This window comes from Bufo bufo, chromosome 1 (genome assembly GCF_905171765.1).
Source record: "Bufo bufo chromosome 1, aBufBuf1.1, whole genome shotgun sequence".
Classification (NCBI taxonomy): domain Eukaryota; kingdom Metazoa; phylum Chordata; class Amphibia; order Anura; family Bufonidae; genus Bufo; species Bufo bufo.
Window position 1 is genome coordinate 457,914,835 of NC_053389.1, and position 21,796 is coordinate 457,936,630.

Consider the following 21,796-nt stretch of genomic DNA (forward strand, 5'->3'; position numbering starts at 1 on the left):
CAGCATGCAGCACTATTTTTGTCTCATAAAAAATACACAGAAACAGAACCTGGAGAACCCCATTATAAGTCATTGGGATCTGTCGGGCACCATTGTTCACCACGGTATGATGGTTCCAGCACTCATTTTTGGTTATCTGATTTTATGCTGGAACAGAAATACAGAGATAACAGCGCAGATGTAAGCCTAATTGTCATAAGGATTAGGAATGTGTGACCCTGAAATGTCTAAATGCTGACCATGATCCTGTAATATCAGAATAACAATAATCACACACATCAGGCTTCTTGTTAATGTTTTAATAAAACATACATTATAATACAAATTAGGAATTATGTAACAGACCTGGCATACAGGTACATGCGAATAACTGAAAAGGTATTAAATGTATGGCTGAAGATGAATACCAGAGTCACAAGTTTTATATTTTAAGTTAGAAGAAAAACAAAGTCCAAAAAAATATTGTCTGTGTTTTACGTTCTGCATGTCACACTGTGTACGTTTTCATAAGAGCTCCAAAACAGGTCTTCTTTCAATCAAAGAGAAAAGCATTTGCGTCTGCGGCTAGCTTAAAACATGAAACCTAGTTGCAAGTCAGTGTATAGTAATATACATATTTACAGTACGAGTGTATAAATATACGACATATTGGACATGATGGAACCACAATAAATAGCAATCAAAGGCTTTGTTAGGATCACAACATGTCAAAAACCTTTCATTCCCACCGTAACTTATTATAACCTGATAATAGATCATCTTGTAGTTTACATCAAGTTCTTTACTCAAAATATACAGCTTTATGTCATACATCCACAGCAAAGAAGGGGACAGATTACACCCCACACTCATTAAGTGCCATTGTTTTTATTTCTTACAACTAATTATCTATACAGCTAATACATAAGAAAATAATAAGCACACTACTTTATTTCGATCGGATCTAACAGGGCTAATAACATAAGAGTACCCTATTGGTTTTATATATTACAGTACAATCAAGTGCGGGTGTATGTATAAGCATTCATCGTCTCTTAGCGGGGAGGGTAGCTGTGCATACCCTTTAGCAGGAAACAGACTTTGCACATTTATTTGGTTTTGTTATGTTTTTATTTAACCGGGCCAGTTCACACTTTCATTAGGTATTTTACTGGTAGTGAATGCCATAAAGGATTAAAGTTAACCTGTCATATATGCTACCTATCTACAGGTAGCATGAGATATCATGATATATAGTCTTATGGGGGAAAAAATTGGGCCACTTCCACAAAGTCAGTGTGTGGTCAGTGTTTGATCAGTAATTTCCATTACTGAATTTAAGTCAAAACCAGGTGAAGGTCAAAAACGCGAACAGGTACAAATCTCTCCATTACACTTTACCTCTGTGTAGTCTTCACTCCGGGTTTTGGCGTTTAATCACTAATGAAAACATTACTGATCAAACACTGACTGTGTGGAAGTGGCTTATTTGTGATTTACTGGTTTGATCAATGAATTATAACTTATACTGAATCTTTTCCCATAAAACAATGTATCAATCTGCTCAGCTCCTCCTGCTCTATAACATGCTGACTGCAGATTGAAGAACACGTGATAGTTTCAGTTTAACTTTGTTCATGTACTAAACATAAAAAAAATAGAAATAAAGTTGGTGCAATTGCTAGCAACCTTTAATTGAAGAACAGTGCATTGCCAGTTTCATATTTTTTACCATTTGCCTTTACAAACAATGGGGGTAATTTCCCAACATTTGGCTGTTCTTCTTTCTTATTGATGAAGCCAATATGTACTAATAATTTTGGCATTTTTGCCTTTACTGTACTTTCATCCTTAAAGGGTTTGTGTCACCAGAATTAACCCTATTAAACTGGCTGACATTAGCGATGTGCTAATGTCAGCGGACCCTAACTGTACTAATTTTATGCTTATGGATGCCCCAGTTACTGCACAATTTTAACTTTGATGATATGCAAATTATCCTCTAGGAGCAGGGGTCGCATTGCTCCTTCTCCTAGAGGCTCGGTACTCCCACCTCAAGTCACGCCCTGCTGTCCTTGATTGACAGGGCCAGGGAGCATTCGTCTCAGCGCACAGGGCTGGAAGGAGAAGACGAACGCTGGCCCTGTCAATCAAGGACGGCAGGGCGTGACTTGAGTTGGGAGAACCGAGCCTCTAGGAGAAGGAGCAACGTGACCCCTGCTCCTAGATGATAATTTGCATATCATCAAAGTTAAGATTGTGCAGTAACTGGGGCATCCATAAGCATAAAAATAGTGCAGTTAGGGTCCGCTGAAATTAGCACATCGCTAATGTGAGCCAGTTTAATAGGGTTAATTCTGGTGACAGAAACCCTTTAATGGAGGGAGTATGAAAGGCTTTAGTGCATTAGTATGTCATTTACTACAGTAGTGTATTACTTTCATGCTAGTGGGAACATAAAGGACAATAAAGCAGACTCTGCTTGTACAGAGGTCAGCATAATATATTTTAATGTATTCATTATATTGCAATCCAAATATAATGAGTTCTAAATACATATATAAGCTTTAGTGGTATTTGAGGTCAACATGAGTTGATAAGCATTCATTAGTAGAAACCTACTGGAGCAGGGATTTTTAGATTTTGAGTGCAATCACTCTCAGCCTCTAGTACTCGCCTGTTAGTAACTCCTGTAATGTATTGTGCTCCTTTAATAGGCAATGTTAAACAATGTGTGAAATTGGGGTCAGGCGGCTGTCTCATGAAGAAATGGGCCCAGAGAGTTAACCAGAGCCAGTTTATGTACTTTCAATGGGATACATTTGAATGATCTTCTGCAAAACATTATCAACTCAACAGTGATTTCATCTCCAGACATTGACCAGATTTGATCAAAGAGTAAGTGCCATATACTAGACAGCGAGTGTCTTATGCAAGTGTGCGTGTTTAAGTGATCCTGTACTACCCAAAGTGACCAACATTCCATTAATACCAAAAAGCAGTAGTGTTTTACTTGATCAATGAAACATTTCACATCTTTAGAAGAACTCTGTGCACCTAATAATTGTACAATCTTTGTCATTGTGCAAATTGTATTAAATATTGCATGGTACCGTAATGCGAGGAACTGAAGTTTACATAAAAATATAAAATCCTTTGTCCTGCATGTAAAAATAGAGAAGTCTATTCTGGATTTGATGTCTATTACTGGTTAATGTAAGTTAATATTAGTAAGCGGGCATATTTTAATGGTAATTAACCCTATCTGCACAAAGTGGCTTTGGAACAGGTTGGCATATAAGTCATTTTGGCACAAATAGCTTTGTTTTGTTGAAATATTCCTAATAATGCTTCTCCGTATAGAATACATTCATGATGAGCTGTAGACCTATGCATTTGGCTTTCCTGTGCCGTATGCTTCCATGGAAAATACCAATTTTGGTCTTGAACAATAACATTCAAAATTGCTTTACTTTATGACCACTGAGTGACCCTGACATTCTGAAATGAAATTAACACTGAAGAAAGAATCTGGAAATTAACTAAAATAAAATCACATAAAATGGACCTTTCATGTTAAAGAACATTAAAATGGAACAGTTGCTTGATAGCCCTGAGCTTCAACTGACCAAGACAGCAGAAAAGGTTCCATGCTAATAAAATACTGAGAAATATCCTTAATACGTGATAATACTGAAGCCCACCAACCAACCGTTCATATGGCTTAAAGGGAAGTTAGGGACCCACAACTTATTAGCATGTAAAACACTTTTCAATTCATTGCCCTTATTGTTCATTGTATTATGACATTTCTATGCATGTAAAGAAGACAGATGTCTGTAACTAATTTGCCACTTGATGTTGGGATATATTAGGCACAGAGAGGTAAGACACATACAGTACTTAAGGTCCTAGAAAGTGCTAAGGGCTAAAGCCATATCCAGAACACAATAGTCCCATGCCTTTTGGTAACAACCCACAATACCCTTTTCCCTCTCAAACTATGTGTCCTCAGTGCTGAGAACATTATACTGCTATCAGTGCTTCACAAGCATTAAAGCCAACCTCTTCACCTCAGAAGAGCTAGTGTACAGTGCCAAGAAGGAAACATTTTGCATTTTGTTATTTCATTTACAAGTCTGATTCAGGCATGTCTGGCATATCTGCCATTAGGTATCCAATGCCATATCGTCCATTGGGGGCAGTATCTACTTTCAGAGATGGAGATCCATTTTGCTTCCTGTAGATGCTATTTCCAATATTTGGTGAAGGCATTTCACTTTGAATCTTCTCATGGATCAGACTGGCATCATCTTCTTCAGGGTTGGATGTTTCTTTTATAATACGCCCTCTTTTATAAGAAACTGAAGCCAGACTCCCACTGCTATCATCAATAAGATTAAAGAATCGGACAATGAAGACCAATGGAACGGGAAGTAAAGCAAGTACTATAAGCAACACACATACAAAAAGTCCCCAGGTTGGATAACTCAAACGCTCTTCAGTAGCCTACAAAGAGAAAAAGATGATAAATAAGTCCTGAATTTAATGGATAGCAGAATATATTTTGTTGTTTTAAAATGCATGTAATGGATCATCTAGACTGAGTTTCATACAAACTTTGACAATTGCTGGAACGTTATAATAACGTATAAAATGTATAACGTATAAAATGCTGATGCTTGATGTAGAAATCATATGGTTTTAAAACTCATATGGTGAGGTAATGTAAAGGGCTATAATACCAACAAATATGTCTGGACACCTATCAACCCAAATTTGCCCATGAAGCACTAATTTCATGGAGCATGGCTAGAAAAAGGAATATATGCACTGCACGCATGTTATACTGCATAGATATTACATAGTTTATCTCCATTTAAGAGCTTCTGTCAGCATGATCAACCCCAGTAAACCAGGCATACAGCCTGGTAGGGTTAATCTTGCTGATAAAAACAATGAATATTCATGGCCCTATCGCTGAGAAAAACACATTTTTATTTATATACTAATGACCTAGTTGGACAACAAGGGAGCTAAAGCCCTGGAGGGCCCCAGTTTGTTATACCCCTTTACCTTCATTCCCTTCCCCTTGATTGCACTAGACATTGGATATAGTCATGTCTTTTGTGACTGCTCTCCTGGTCTCAGCACTTCTTCTGTGTTCTCCTGCTGCTGTTTAAACACTGAGCCCTTTCATCTGTGCCGCACTATATCTCCTGTTCTCAGCACTTACTCAATGCAACAGGAGATATACTGATCCAGTGTCAAGACCAGGAGATACAGCGCAGCCATGGACAACTGGTCTCTTGGAGAGCAGCAGGAGAACACAGAATAAATGCTGAAACCTGTCATCTGTACCTGCGCTGTATCTCCTGGTCTCTGTACTTGCTGAGTGCTCCAGGAGATACACTGATGAAGGGCTGAAGCCATGAGATACAGTGCAGGCACAGATGACAGGTCTCAGTTCTTGGAAAGGAGCAGGAGAACACAGAACAAGCTCTGAGACTCGAAGAGCAGGCACAGGCTCAAGAAGACATGCTAGACCCGATGTCTTGCACTGTAAATCCAGGGGAAGGAGGGGAGGCTGAAGGTGAAGGGGTGTAACAAACTAGTCCTCCAAGGGTTTTGCCAGCCCCTCGGTGCTCCAGTTAGGTCATTAGCATGTAAAAATTAGTTTTTCTCAGCAATATGATATTCATAATAAATATTTTTATAGATTTAAAGATTTTATCAGCATGATTATATATTTGAAGGTTTTTATCAGCATGATCAACCCTACCAGGCTGTATACCTGGTTTAGTAGTGCTGATCATTCTGACAGAGGTGCTTTAAAATGTACCTTCACTAAAAAAGTAAAAACTTCATGGTGTACAATTTTTGAAGTCTTTAAATTCAAAGCTTCAACTTCAAAGCTATGCTAAAGACCTCTCTTGTTTCCAAATTAGTTTTTATACAAGCCTTATTGGTTATTCAAACAGTCAGTTTTCGGTCAGTGATTTCCATTAGTTATTGTGAGCCAAAATCAGGTTCAGGTCTACACAAAGAACAGGTGCAGATCTTTCCCTTATACCTTATCTCTGTGTAGCCTCCATTCCTGGTTTTGGCTCATAATCACTGATGGAAATCACTGACCAAACATTGACTGTGTGAATAAGGCTTTAGTCAGGAGCTATATGGCAGTCTTGGGTGCAAAACCCATCACCTGCCTTGAAGATCACCCTTTTGATATGCCTCATCGAAGCATAGTGAAAGTGACTGAAATCACATTGGAACTCAGGGGTTGCTGAAATTGCAACAATCTACAGGTTGCAACATGACTCCATTAACTTTCCATAAGTGAAAGTGAAATGTCTAGTCACACAACAGGTATAGTGGCCAAGACTGCCCTGTACGCCTAGCCTAATACTTTGTACCCTTCTTCTTGTTCTTTTCCCTTTTAGGACACTCCTACACACTGTTTGTTTCAGTTCAGACGCTTCTGTAATCACAGGACTGTAGAAAACAGCACAATCCCTCTACATCTGATGCATACAAACAGCTTGTACTTCCTTGTTTAGGAAAGTTATTTAGGTTATTGAGTCTCTCTAACTTTATCGATCTGCTACTTCAGATGACATCACCAAGAAGGAAGTAAAGGGCTGCATTGAGTCATGCCTCCTTCTGTCTCATTAAACTAAACTAATGAGGTGTGCAGCCGGCAAAAAAAAAAAAAAGCTAATAAAAAAGACAGAACACTCATTTTAATTTACATACTGAGGTACATATCCACTAAATCGATCCTTGGAGGTACACTTTAAGTCCAAAGAGCCAAATTTATTACTGTTCCCTTATGTAAGAAAGGCAATAATTCCCATCACTCACCGTTTCAGCAATCCATGCATAATAACCAGGTGGAGTGATGCCCATTTGGACAATACTTGATATAAGCAAAATAACTAGCAATATAGGGGAGACGTATTTCCATATATAATAGTAGTATTTGTAGGGGGTGAATCCAAGCATATCCTTTAGGTCATCCATAAATCTGAAAAGAAAAGGCCAGTTCCACAAATTCTTAATTATAATATTAAGAAACAGAAGTAGATTTTGACTGGAGATACATAATACTGGAGCTGAAAATAACACTTTAAAGAGGTTGTCCTATAATTAAATGTTAATTTACTCTACACAGGTTATGATGTAGTGAATACTACACAGGTTTTGATGACGCCCCTGGTGTTCTTTTGATCCCCTCTCAGAACATCGAACTAATGTGTTAAATGCTGATGGGCTGGTGGGAAAAGTAAGACCTAGTGCACTGAATGATATTAACTGGTCATAGCAGGTAACAGCAGGAATCACTCTGCAGCCCTTGTACAAAAGGAACCAGGAAATTTGACTTAAGTATCTGAGATCATCAGCACAGTAGGTGGACCTTTTGAGATGGAATCAAAAGAATATCAGTTTGTGCTCTAAAAATTATGTTATAGTAATATTTACACACAGGAACATTTTTAAATGGCTAAAGCCCCAAAAAACAGGAGTGGATCCAAAACAGAATAGAATATTTTTGTACCCACTCCTGCTTTTAGCAACTAAATCATAACCAATTTTGAAGGGACCATACAGGCCTTACAGCTGCTACATGACAGGATCCATTGTGTGTCTCATTTTTCCTTCCTTCTGACAGATCAGAAGAAGGGTCATAGTGTTGAGGTGACAGCAGCATGAGGAGACCACAGAGTAGTGAGGTGTCAGCAGCATGAGGAGACCATAAAGTGGTGAAGTGGCAGCAGCATGAGGAGACCACAGAGTGGTGATGTGGCAGCAGCATGAGGAGACCACAGAGTGGTGATGTGGCAGCAGCATGAGGAGACCACAGAGTGGTGATGTGGCAGCAGCATTAGGAAACCACAGAGTGGTGAAGTGGCAGTAGCATGAGGAGACCACAGAGTGGCTCAGAGACATAGTGTTGAGGTGACAGCAGCATGAGGAGACCACAGAGTAGTGAGGTGTCAGCAGCATGAGGAGACCACAGAGTGACCCAGAGACATAGTGGTGATGTGGCAGCAGCATGAGGAGACCACAGAGTGGTGATGTGGCAGCAGCATGAGGAAACCACAGAGTGGTGAAGTGGCAGCAGCATGAGGAGGCCACAAAGTGGCTCAGGGACATAGTGTTGAGGTGACAGCAGCATGAGGAGACCACAGAGTAGTGAGGTGTCAGCAGCATGCGGAGACCACAGAGTGGTGAAGTGGCAGCAGCATGAGGAGACCACAGAGTGGTGAGGTGGAGGCAGCATAAGGAGATCACAGAGTGGCCAGTGACAGATTGGGTAGGTGGGGGGCAATACTAGTACCAGCTGAAGATAATGGCTGACAGTAGGAGCACCTGGCAGCAGGTGTGGCATCAGGTGGGTGGCAGCATCAGAATAGTAGCTGAAGCAGATAGTCAGAAGAAACAGTTCTATTTTGTCAAAGTGTTGGTTTGGCACCATGGATGATCTAGTACCATGGATGATCTAGTTTGATGCATCAGGCATTGGTGTCTGAAGATCCTGGCTGATCCACGCATGATTCATTTTCACAAAGGTCAGTTTCTCTACAGGCGAGTTTTCCTTGGGGTAACTATGGCTCCCGCTGCACTAAACACCAGCTCTGATGCGACACTGCTGGCCGGGCAGTAAAGCTTGTCCAGGGCGAACTCGGCCACTTGGTTCCACAAATCGAGTTTGGATGCCCAGTAGTCAAGGGGATCTTCGATGTGGGGTGTCAGGGTGCACTCCAAGTATGCCACAACCTGCTGGTTCAGGTTCTGCTCTATGTCTAGCTGCTGCTGCTGGTGAGTAGTTTCTTCAGTAGATGGGTAAAGAAAACTGTTCATCAGCAACTCTAGACTTAAGTTGCTGTTGATGGAGCTGGTACTGCTCCTGCCCCCCACCTCCAGCATCCATAGCAGTGGAACATGAGAGCAGAGGGATCCCCCGATCAGGCCTGCGTGAGGGTGGGCGATGGCGCACATAGGCAGCAGCCAACTGACTAGTGATTAGCGGCAGGGGTCATATTAGAATTCGTGATATTTTGCAAATATTTTGTAGAATATTCATCGAATATTCGCAAATTAGAATATTCGTTATATTCTACATTCTTTTTTTTTTACTACAAGATTGGCAAGGTAATGATCGTGTAATATGCGAATATTACGCGATCAATACAGGCGTGTGTTAAAAATGAATATATAGCACTATAGATTATAGTGCTATATATTTGTTTTTAGAATATTTGTCATCTTTTTCCCTCTGAAGTCATGATTCATGACTTCAGATGGAAAAAAATGACGACTATTCTAAAAAACTAATATACAGTATAGCACTATATTCAATATAGTCCTATATATTCATATTTTAGAATAGTCGTCATTTTTTTTCCATCTGAAGTGAACACTGTTCACTTCAGATGGAAAAAAATGATGACTATTCTAAAATACGAATATATAGCACTATATTGAATATAGTGCTATATATTCGTTTTTTAAATATTCAGAATTTTTTTCCTTCTGAAGTCATGATTCCTCCCTGCTTAAGTTGCTTGTGGGCCAATGACTCATTGGCCCACAAGCAAGAAGCAAGGAGGAATCATGTGTTCAGATGGAAAAAATGACGAATATTTGATATAACGAATATATAGCACTATATTCGAAATAATCGCAAATTCTCGAAGTGGCGATATTCGAGATAAAAATTTGCTTTTCGAATATTTGTGCTCAACACTGCAACTGACTACATAGGATGTCTCGATAGTAGTTCAGTTTGTCCTCCCTCTCAGTGGGTGTGAAAAAGGCCCCCATTTTGGACCGGTAGCAAGGGTCTAACATGGTGGAGAGCCAGTGGTCATCCCTCTGGCGAATGGTGAAAATTCGGCTGTCACTACGCAAGCAAGTGAGCATGCATCTGGCCATTTGCGCAAGTGACTCATGTCACCTGTGTAGAAAAACCACCCATTTCTCTGTGCATTGCTTGTGCTCGAATGTCCTACTCCTCCTCTAGTTCAGCCCCCACAGGGCTTACGTGGCCATAAGATGTAGTCGCCACCTCTCCTGTCCCCTGGCCAGCCAGATTTAGCAGCATCTGTTCCAGGACATGAATCAGTGGAATGATGTTGTTCATCCCGTAGTCCTGGTGACTGACAAACGGCAGGTGTCATACATGAGCTGCCACTGGCTAGCATCGAAGTTACACAGGAGAATACCTCTGTCTGCCTGTATCATCAAGAAATCGTTTATGGCCTTTCTCTGTTCATATAGTCGGTCCAACATACAGTATGGAGGGTGGAATTCCAACGGGTGGAAACGTTTCATATCAGCCTATGTTTGGGGATGCCGTTCTGACGCTGCAGCTCAAGGAGGGTGTGCTTTGCGGTGTATGAGTGGCTGAAGTGCATGCAAAGTTTCCTGGCCATTTTCAGGATGTCTTGCAGATGGGTGGAAGACTTCAGGAACTGCTTTACAACCAGATTGAACACGTGCGCCATGCATGCAACCAGATTGAACACAATGTTCTTCCAGTTGTTGGTCACCATGGTTCCGATTTTGAGTTGTCGAGAAGAAAGCCAGGATTAGATTTTTTGATGAAGGACGCGGAGCAGTTCCTCCCCTGTGTGACAAACCTAGACAAACTAGGTGCAGAACAGCCTGACACCGCTGTGCCCTGCACATGTGGTATGCTGGTGGGGCACTGTGAATTGTCCCTGCAGTGGAGGCTGAGGACACAGTGGATGATGAGGAGGCAGAGGTGGACATTGTCGTAGGACCAACGACGTGAGAACGTGGAGGCGGAAGCGGCGTCACCTGGCCAAGTTGCTGGTGTAGCTGGGCAGGAACCACATTTACCCAGTGGGCGTTAAGGACATATATTGTTCTTGACCGTAGATACAGCTCCACACGTCGGCACTGCCATGCACTTTGGCAGACACCGATAGGCTCAAGGACTGGCCCACTTTCTTTTCTACATATGTGTGCAGGGCTGGTACTGCCTTTTTCGCAAAGAAATGACAGCTTGGGACTTTCCACCTCGGCTTGGCACAAGCCTTCAGTTCTCTAAAAGGTGCAGAGTTCACACTTGGAAAGGGAGGGACTGCAGGACCAGCAACTTGTCCAGGAGCACGTTCAGCTTATGCGCCGTTGGATGAGTGCACACATACTGTTGTCTCTTGATAATCGCTTCGGTGATCGATTGCTGATGGAATGACTGATGATGAGGAGGAGCAGGAGCATCAGGACCAGCAGATGATGGGAAGGACAGACAGCTCCATTCTTCTGAGGTGGTGGAGCCTTGACTGCATGAAATTGGTTGCGTGCCACTGGGTGATGCAGTGTTTGCTGCGGCAGGCTGGACCACCACATCGGAGCCACGGTTCTCCCAGGCCACTTTATGGTGACGCTGCATGTGTTGACGCAGGGCCGTGGTGCCAACATTGGCACCCTGGCTACGCTTCACCTTCTGCCCACAAATTTGGCAAATGGCCATGTTCACCTCCGGCGGCCTAACAAATAATTTCCACACCGCCGAGTATGGCATTTTCCCACCAACACTCCTGACTGCCTGCTACCACTGCCTCAGTGAACCCCTGCACCCCTACTTTCCGGGCCGGTAGGCTCCTGCAAAGCGGGTGGTCTACCCCGGCACATTTGGCTCCCAACCACCCACTGCTGCCACCCTGCTGACTCACAGCCACGCCGCCACCCTGCTGGCTCAGCCGCTGCCTGACGCGCAATCTGCCACCCTCTTCTCCTGATGATGATGAAGCCCCTTCTTCATCCGGCTCTCAAGTGCGATCGCCTACATCGTCATCCACTACTGTCTGCACGTCACAGATGTCCCCCTCAACGGTCTCAGGGCCAGGAGCCTGACCGCTCGCAACACCTGTTCCCACGCGACTCTCATCATCACTACTTGCCCGTCTACCAGAGGAAGTGGCGGATGTCTCCTCCAGATCTTGGCTGGGCAGTAGCTGCTGACTGTCTTCTAATAGCTCGTCCTTGCTGAAAAGTGGAGCTGAGCCTACGTCATAAAAAACTTCTCGCGCTGAGGGAACTTAAAAAAACAGGAAGGATCAAGGAAGGTGGGGGCACAGGGCCTGCTCCCGGGCCATGCCAACTAAGCGTCGTGTCAGAAGAACCCACCGATTCTTGTTTGTCAAGACACGACCGCTAGATGACACCGGGAGCTCAGGCCTCTCGCTGCGACTCTTGCTGCCACCCCCCTTCTTCTGCTGCCTGCGACAGAAACATTTTGGCCACTGCCCATTCCCTTTGAAGGGTCTGTCACCTGTCTGTCTGACATACTGTATGATAAAAGAATTTAATTAAAATTAAAATAATACCCCCAAAAAAAGGCTGTAGTACAATGTTACTTCACCGCTGAAGACATATCAAACAATCAAGGGAAACCCGCGCTGCCTTATTAAGTTAAACAAAGGTGTAATGTTATTGCACTGAATAAAACTCGTGTGAGTGTGTCGCTGCTGGTTTATAACAAGGGATAAATTGCCAAAATCCCAAACGAAATGAATCAGATAAAACCAAAGTAATAAATAGACCGCGCTGATTGGACAGTGTCAAGTAGATGTCATGGTTGGTACCACATCAAATAATATCCCCAACTATATATACACCGCTATTAGCTCGAACCTCGTCCAATGCCAATCCAAACTGATCAACCTGATAAGTGATCAGCTTACATAGATATGTTGCAAGGGATGGTGACTTGCCTGTAACGGACTGGCCTGTGAGGTCCTCACTGTACTTCCTGGTAAGAGTACTGGAAAGTAGCTGTGATGTCCAAATCTTCAGGTTTCCTCCTCAAGCGCGCGCGGTCCCGGCCGGTGACTCGTGCGCGCGAGGGAAGGCCTAGCTGGTGATCCACGAGAAAGTTACTTCCATGAGACGTCACACTAAGGATGGATGTCTTCTCAAGACAAAAAACTGCCCAACGCCTTTCAAAATTAACGAATTTCTTTCTAAGGGATGGTTGTTAGTTGTTCTCTCTACAAATAAATAGGCATCCGTTCCCATGGTCACCAGTTAACCAGTCATTCTCCAAATTACAGACTACCAGCGTATCCAATGTCTTCTGTTTTTATTATTAGACCAGATTGTAGGCTTCTATTAACTGATGTTATAGATGTATGGAAAAGAGAATGTTTTGTGATACATAAAATAGTAAAGTATATTCTGAATATAAATAAATATAAATTATATTATCCTAGTGGCTTTTTAAAAATTTTATTGGATTATCATACACATTTTATATTATATATGATTTTCCAATAATGAATTCTAGGGGAAAGCAAATGATTTAATTTCTGCATTCAGTCCCCCTGGTGCGAGAGTGTCCAAATTAAAAATCCATTTTGTTTCGTTCCTAGACATTAGTCTAATATAATCTCAACCTCTTTGGTCAGGTCTAATATGTTCTAGCGCTCCGAATGTGGACCCCCTAAAAATCCCTCTATGTTTATCTGAAAAATGTCGGTATAATGGGTGACCGTCAAATTTTTTCTTTATATTGCCCAGATGTTCCCTTATTCTGGTTTGTAAAGTTATTTTTGTTCTGCCTACATATAATTTGGCACAAGGACATTTGATGAAGTAGATCACGCCACTGGAGTGACAAGTGAGATGACCCTCTATTTCAAATGTCCTTTGTGCACCCTCTATTGTTTTTATTGGTTTGATTTGTCTTGTTATATGGCAGGCCTTGCAAATTTTACAAGGAAAGAAACCAGAATTGGTATTGTGTGTTATTGTTTTAGTATTCTCAGTGTTGAGTATTGTTTGTATATTATTCTTTTTTATTGTTGTTTTAACAGAGGGGGCTATTATATTCCCCAAATTTTTTGCCTTCTTAAATACAAAGCACGGGTATTTAGGTATTTTTTCCCCTATTACTTTGTCGTGTTTCAGAGTATCCCAATGGCGTTTGACAATTTTTTTGAAAACAGTCTCTTTTTTGCTATATTGCGTTATAATTGGGATTTTAAAGACGGAGTCACTTTCCTTCTCTGGTGGGTCTTTTTTGTCATCCTTTTTGACCTTTTTGTGTATAAGAGTCTTCCTGTCAATTAGTGCTATTTCAGATTTTATTTTCTCCAATTCAGTGGTCTTGTATCCCTTTTCCTCAAATCTGCTTTGTAACATCATAGCCTCCTTATCAAACTGGTCAAACAGTGTACAATTGCGTCAGTTAGCCAAGTTGGCAAATGGCAGCTCTCCAATGAAATATAGCTGTTGCTATCCGTAGGTTAGGAGTAAGTTTGAGTAAGTATTAGATTATTCTGAATAGTAATAGTTAAATCTACAAAATGTATCTGATCTGTGCTGAATTGGGAGTAATTTTAATTAATTTCTAGTAAAAAATTTTGAAGTGAATCTTCCCCACCTTTCCAAATAAAAATAACATCATCAATAAAACGATGCCAGAGAACCAGATTCGCATATATAAGTTAGCGAAACTCGGCGCGAATCTGGTCCCCATAGCGGTACCCCATGTCTGTAGGAAAAAAGAATCATCAAATTTAAAATAATTATGTTTTAAAATGAATAAGATGCACTCCCCAATGAACTCAATTTGTTCCAATGGTAATGTACTATCCTTCTTTAAAAAATATTCGGTTGCTTTCTTCCCCTTTTCATTTTCAATAACGGTGTAAAGTGAGGAAACATCAAGAGTGCCTAAAATGTATCCTGGTTTCCATTCTACACTTTCCAGGATTTCCAAGATATGCTGTGTGTCTTTTAAGTACGCTGGAAGCCTTTGGACATACTTCTGTAAGATCACATCAACATACTTGGATAAATTAGATGTCAGGCTGCCTATACCTTATATTATGGACCTTCCTGGTGGATCAGTAATACTATTGTGTATTTTAGGCAGATAGTAAAAGATGGCTATACGAGGAGATCGAATATTAATGAACTCTGCTTCCTCTTTAGTAATAATGCCTTTTTTCCTTCCTTTTTGTATTAATTTATTCAATTCTTGTTTGTATTGTAAACTAGGGTTAAATTTAAGTGGTTGATAGGTTTTATTGTCCCCTAAGAGTCTCATGGATTCATTATAATATTGTGAATAATCTAATATGACAATGACCCTGCCCTTATCTGCCGGGCGGATGATAATATCATTGTTGCTTTGAAGTGATTTTATACTTGCTTGTTCATCCCAGCTCAAGTTACAGTTGGTATGTATCTTTTTCGGTTGAGGTTTATTTTTCGCAAGTCCCTCAATACCAAGTGTTCAAAGGTCCTAAAAGCCTCAGAATATTCATTTAAGGGGTTGAAATTGGACTTATTTTTTAAAAAAGTGTTAAAGTACACCCCTTTGTTATCTATTACAGATTCATCTGTTAATTCTATATTCGCATTGCCCCTATCCTCCGTTATAATGGTGTTTCCTGTATCTATATTATGTGCTTTTGTGTATTTTTTATTTTTATTTGTATTTATATTTTTATTTTTGTATTTAATAGTCTTTGTATTAGCACCATTCATAATACTTATACGGTCCTTTTTCAAAAAGTATTTTTTAAGAGCCAGATTACGTAAGAATTTTTTTATCCCCACAAAAGCATTGAAAGGGTTAAAAGGAGCAGATGGTGCAAATTTTAAACCCTTTTGTAATAATTTTGCATCACTGGTAGTGAGATCATATTTACTTAAAGCGAACCTTTCACCTCATTTTCACTTTATAAAATAGCAACAGTACCTTATAGATTATCTTCAGTGTGTTCTTATACATGTTAGTGCCGCTTTCCTGCGCTGTTTATTCTTGAAAAAATCGTCTTATAAAGTTCACATTTCCTGCTCCAACAGTCACGCAACAAGTCAAGGGGGTATCCCTTCCCTCACCTCTGGCTGCACCTCCCCTGCCCTAACCCCGCCTCTATGCTCTGTAATTGACAGCCGGCTCAGTCGCCGGGACCGCGCTTGTGAATCCTGCGCATGCGCCGTCCTCCTCATTCGCCGCGCGATCCCGTCTTTCTTGTGGACACAAGCGCGATCCTGTAACAGAATCGCGCATGCGCCGTACGCGATGCCTGCCTGTCTGCTCTCCTGTCTGCTCTCCCTCCCGTGCGCGCGCTCCCCTATCTTCAGGCTCCAAGTGCCCCACGTGATCACTGTAGACTTGCCGCAGATGGCGAATGAGGAGGACGGCGCATGCGCAGGATTCACAAGCGCGGTCCCGGCGACTGAGCCGGCTGTCAATTACAGAGCATAGAGGCGGGGTTAGGGCAGGGGAGGTACAGCCAGAGGTGAGGGAAGGGATACCCCCTTGACTTGTTGCGTGACTGTTGGAGCAGGAAATGTGAACTTTATAAGACGATTTTTTCAAGAATAAACAGCACAGGAAAGCGGCACTAACATGTATAAGAACACACTGAAGATAATCTATAAGGTACTGTTGCTAGTTTATAAAGTGAAAATGAGGTGAAAGGTTCGCTTTAAATTATATATTTTTTGTCCACTTAATTTCATTTTTTTCTTGGAGATTTTCTTCCCCCTTTTTCCCCTTTTTGTTCATGTTTTCCTTTTGTTGTTATCTTGATGGGCGCGCTTGAAAAAAATCTTTTTTTACACTTTTCCTCATTGTTTTATTTTTAGTTATCCTTACTTCTGGTATTGGTGTATTTTTTGGTGTGTAATTTTTTGATGATGTATAATCTGTATTACTGGAGTGAATGGAGCCTGATTTCTGGGTGGGTTCTGCATAGGGGAGATATTTGTGCTTGTTTCATGTATTGTAAGATTTCTACTATCAAGCGTGTTATCATCACATAAGACTTTATCAAAAGTACTATATTGGAGTCTGTCCAATGTTTCACTATGATTTTCTCCTATTGTCAGTTGAGGGATAGAGTCTCGTTCAAATTTATGTTTCTTTTTTTATATTATTTCATCCTCCTTGATTTTGATCCTACGTGATCTACTTCATCAAATGTCCTTGTGCCAAATTATATGTAGGCATAGCAAAAAGAACTTTACAAACCAGAATAAGGGAACATATGGGCAATATAAAGAAAAAATTTGACGGTCACCCATTATACCGACATTTTGCAGATAAACATAGAGGGATTTTTAGGAGGTCCACATTCGGAGCGCTAGAACATATTAGACCTGACCAAAGAGATGGAGATTATATTAGACTAATGTCTAGGAACGAAACAAAGTGGATTTTTAATTTGGACACTCTCACACCAGGGGGACTGAATCAAGAAATTGAATTATTTGCTTTCCCCTAGAATTCATTATTGGAAAATCATATATAATATAAAATGTGTATGATAATCCAATAAATTTTTTAAAAAGCCACAAGGATAATATAATTTATATTTATTTAACTAACAACCATCCCTGAGGAAGAAATTCGTTAATTTCGAAACGCGTTGGGGAGTTTTTTGGCTTGAGAAGACATCCATCCTTAGTGTGACGTCACACGGAAGTAACGTTCTCGTGGATCACCAGCTAGGGCTTCCCTCGCGCGCACGAGTCACCGGCCGGGACCGCGCGCGCTTGCGGAGGAAACCTGAAGATTTGGACATCACAGCTACTTTCCAGTACTCTTACCAGGAAGTACAGTGAGGACCTCACAGGCCAGTCCGTTACAGGCAAGTCACCATCCCTTGCAACATATCTATGTAAGCTGATCACTTATCAGGTTGATCAGTTTGGATTGGCATTGGACGAGGTTCGAGCTAATAGCGGTGTATATATAGTTGGGGATATTATTTGATGTGGTACCAACCATGACATCTACTTGACACTGTCCAATCAGCGCGGTCTATTTATTACTTTAATTAAGACATATATATATATTTTTTTTTTCTGATTAATAAACTCCCCCTCCCAAAAAAAAAAAACACAATTCACCGCAGAACGGCAATTAAGATGTATTCTTTTTCCTATTTCTACACCCAATGGGACGCACGTATCTTTCCTATTAATACACCACGTAAATGGCTGTAGTACAATGTAACTTCACCGCTGAATGCCAATTATGACATATATTTTCTCTTATTTTTTTTCCTATTTCTACACCCCAAAAAAGAAATATAACAATCACAATTCACCGCTGAACGGGTGATGGGACGTTTGTATATTTTCTTTTACTACACCACGTAAATGGCTGTAGTACAATGTAAGTTCACTGCTGAACGGCAATTAAGACGTATTCTTTTTCCTATACCTACACCCCAAAATAAGAAGTATGACCATCACAATTCACCGCGGAACGGGTGATGGGACGTACGTATATTTTCTTTTTCTACACCACGTAAATGGCTGTAGTACAATGTAACTTCACCGCTGAACACCAATTATGACATATATTTTCTCCTTTTTATTCCTATTTCTACAACACAAAAATAGAAACATAACAATCACAATTCACCGCAAAACGGGTGATGGGAAGTACGTATATTTTCTTGTTCTATACCATGTAAATGGCTGTAGTACAATGTAACTTCACTGCTGAATGACATGTAAATGGCTGTAGTACAATGTAACTTCACCGCTGAATGACAATTATGACATATATTTTCTCCTTTTTTTTCCTATTTCTACACCACAAAAAAATAATAATTTAACAATCATAATTCACAGCAGAACTGGTGATGGGACGTAAATATATTTTCTTTTTCTACACCACGTAAATGGCTGTAGTACAATGTAACTTCACCGCTGAATGCCAATTATGACATATATTTTCTCCTTTTTTTCTATTTCTACACCCCCAAAAAAATATATAACAATCACAATTCACCACAGAACGAGTGATGGGACGTACTTATACTTTCTTTTTCTAGACCACGTAAATGGCTGTAGTACAATGCAACTTCACCACCGAAAGGCACTTATGACATATATATATATATTTATTTATTATTATTATTTTTTTTTTATTAATACACCTCCTCAAAAAGTAAAACAATGTAAAATCAACGCAGAACGGCTGATAGGACATACGTATCTATCCTATTAATACACTCTGTAAATGGCTGTAGTACAATGTAACTTCACCGCTGAACGGCAATTCTGACATATATTTTTTCCTTTTTTTTTCTATTAATACACCCCAAAAAAAAAAATATTAAACAATGTTAAACCAAAGCAGAACGGCTAATGGGACATAAGTATCTTTCCTATTAATACACCCTGTAAATGGCTGTAGTACAATGTAACTTCAGCAATTATGAATTATTTTTTCTTTTTTTTCCCCTAATAATAACCCCCCCCCCAAAAAAAAAGTAAAACAATGTAAAATCAATGCAGAAAGGCTAATAGGACGTATGTATCTTTCCTATTAATACACCCCGTAAAATGGCTGTATCACAGAACTTGCACCCCAATCACAAACAAGGTTTGCTGGAATTAGTGATGTATCATATAGCGCAAACAACCTAAAAACCATTTGGATCCCCAATAAGTGCAGCAAGGTGTAATAGAATCTCTCCTATTGCACACTGTTCTCTTTTTATAGCAGAGATATTTGCTCCCTATCCTTTCCCTACACCTTGACTAATCTTTCCCTGAACTTGTAAATAGTTTTTTTAGCACAATGAAGTCTTTCCTAGCACTGTCCCTAGCGCCTGCTGACATCTCTCCCTGCACTAAGCACACTGGAAAATGGAAGAATCCAAAATGGCTGAGGCTATTTATAGGGCTGTGACATCACGGCTGCTGATTGGCTGCATGCATGGCATTGTGGGTGATCCCTCATTCCCAGAGTTCTTTGCTCCATGTCCTAACACGTGCAGCAGCCATTTTAGGAAACCATGGAGCGTGACAAAATTCGGATTCGGTGCAAATCAAATTTTTCATGAAATTCTGATCGAATTTCACTTCCTCAACTTCGATTCGCTTATCTCTAGTTACTTTCCATATAATGGTTGGGTACCAATCTCTCAGTTCCATGGGAACTACCTACAGAAATCTATTGGAAAATACTGTGTATATTTCTTTATGTTGCCAAATTGACATGAAGAGGACATATGAAGAGTTCACAGGAATCCAACAGAAATAACTGTCATGTATTATTGGATGTTATATAACTGCCTGTCATATAACTGCTACAAATAACTACATCTTACTTGTCAATCCCGTAAATCCAAGAGACAGCAACATTCTCCAGAATAACGACAACAAGAAGCGGTAAAGTTGCAGAGTAGTCATCAAACATAGTAACAAAATAATTTCCTGATCTCTGCACAAAGAGTAAGCCAATGCAGAACGCCATCAAGCAGCATCCAACTGAAGTATAAAATATATAATATATTCATTAAGTACTATACACAGAAAACAATGATATAAATGAAGGTAGCAATGCTGTATTATATGCAAAGAAGACAGTGGCCACTATCTTAAAGGTTATGGACAGCTTTGGGGACTTTTTTTTTGCATTCTACTTATCTTGGGCTAAAAATCATTTTTCTGATCGATCTTTATTAAGAATTTTCAACATTTTGTCTTCTACAGCAGGGATGCTCAACCTGCGGCCCTCCAGCTGTTGTAAAACTAAAACTCCCACAATGCCCTGCTGTAGGCTGTTCGGGCATGCTGGGAGTTGTAGTTTTGCAACAGCTGGAGGGACGAAGGTTGAGCATGCCTGTTCTACAGCATTCAGTTTTCCTTCTTCTGCAGACTGTTGCCTCTCCTTTAAGGCATATTCTTCTCATTTTGATAAGACTTTTGCTTAAATGAGTGTTTATGAGCTGTCAGGGAACCAATTTGAAAAAAGATTTTTATCCCCAGATAAGTAAAATGCACTAATAATAATAATCATAATAATAATAGACCTTATACACAGAAGAAGGTTTGCTACAATGGTCTATATATGACTCTGTCTCGACTTTGACTAGAATTTTGCCGCATTTTGGTGCAGTTTGGAGAAAAAAAGACACATGACATGTTTTAGACAATTTTTTGGGCATCCTCGACAAGGGCCATGACTTTTAATGAAAAAATTTACCAACATTTCTGGTATATAAATCTGAAAGAAAGTAAGACAATTTGAAGTGTTCTTGAACTGTTAAGGTAGGTTCACGCTAAGTTTTTTTTAGGAAGATTTTAGGCAGATTTTCCGGCAGGTTTTTTATCGAAAACCAGAAGTGGAGCAGCAGGGAGGAGAAGTAGAAGTCCTTCACATTTAAACCTCATCCATGCCACCATGTAAGCATAAGGCCTCATGCACACGACAGTATTTTTTCACGGTCCGCAAAACGGGGTTCCGTTGTTCCGTGATCCGTTTCCGTTTTTGTTTCCGTGTGTCCCCCTTGATTTTTGGAGGATCACCAGACATGAAAAGTAAAAAAAAAATCTAAGTCAAATTTGCCTTGCAAATGATAGAAAAAAAACGGACACGGATCACGGACGCGGATGACAATCTTGTGTGCCTCCGTGTTTTTTCACAGACCTATTGACTTAAATGGGTCCGTGAACCGTTGTCCGTGAAAAAAATAGGACAGGTCATATTTTTTTGACGGACTGGAAACACGGATCACAGACGCGGATGACAAACGGTGCATTATCCGAGTTTTCCACGGACCCATTGAAAGTCAATGGGTCAGCAGAAAATCACGGAAAACGGAACAACGGACACGGAACACAACAACGGTCGTGTGCATGAGGCCTAAACATGTTAGCGCTGGGAAATGTTGTTCTCCTCCAGCCTCCTGGTGAGCTACTTTCTTATATCCTTGCTTGTACCTTCCCTTTTCCACCCGATATCAGCCACCTTTCTACTCTCTTGCCTTTACACCTATATACCCTATACCTTACATTT

At 40.5% G+C, this 21,796-nt stretch overlaps 1 protein-coding gene across 1 annotated transcript in view; it reads right to left on the bottom strand.

Moving 5' to 3' along the window:
• Positions 1-2,024: 2,024 nt before the first annotated feature.
• Positions 2,025-21,796, bottom strand: part of SLC6A15 (solute carrier family 6 member 15) — a 90,207-nt gene continuing 70,435 nt past the window's right edge. Inside the window, exons 10-12 of the mRNA XM_040408545.1 lie at positions 20,106-20,265; positions 6,844-7,006; positions 2,025-4,488 (exon numbers count right to left, since the gene is read on the bottom strand). Of these exons, the coding sequence (XP_040264479.1) occupies positions 4,111-4,488; positions 6,844-7,006; positions 20,106-20,265 (701 nt within the window). The 3' untranslated portion in view covers positions 2,025-4,110. The remainder of the gene's footprint in view (positions 4,489-6,843; positions 7,007-20,105; positions 20,266-21,796) is intronic.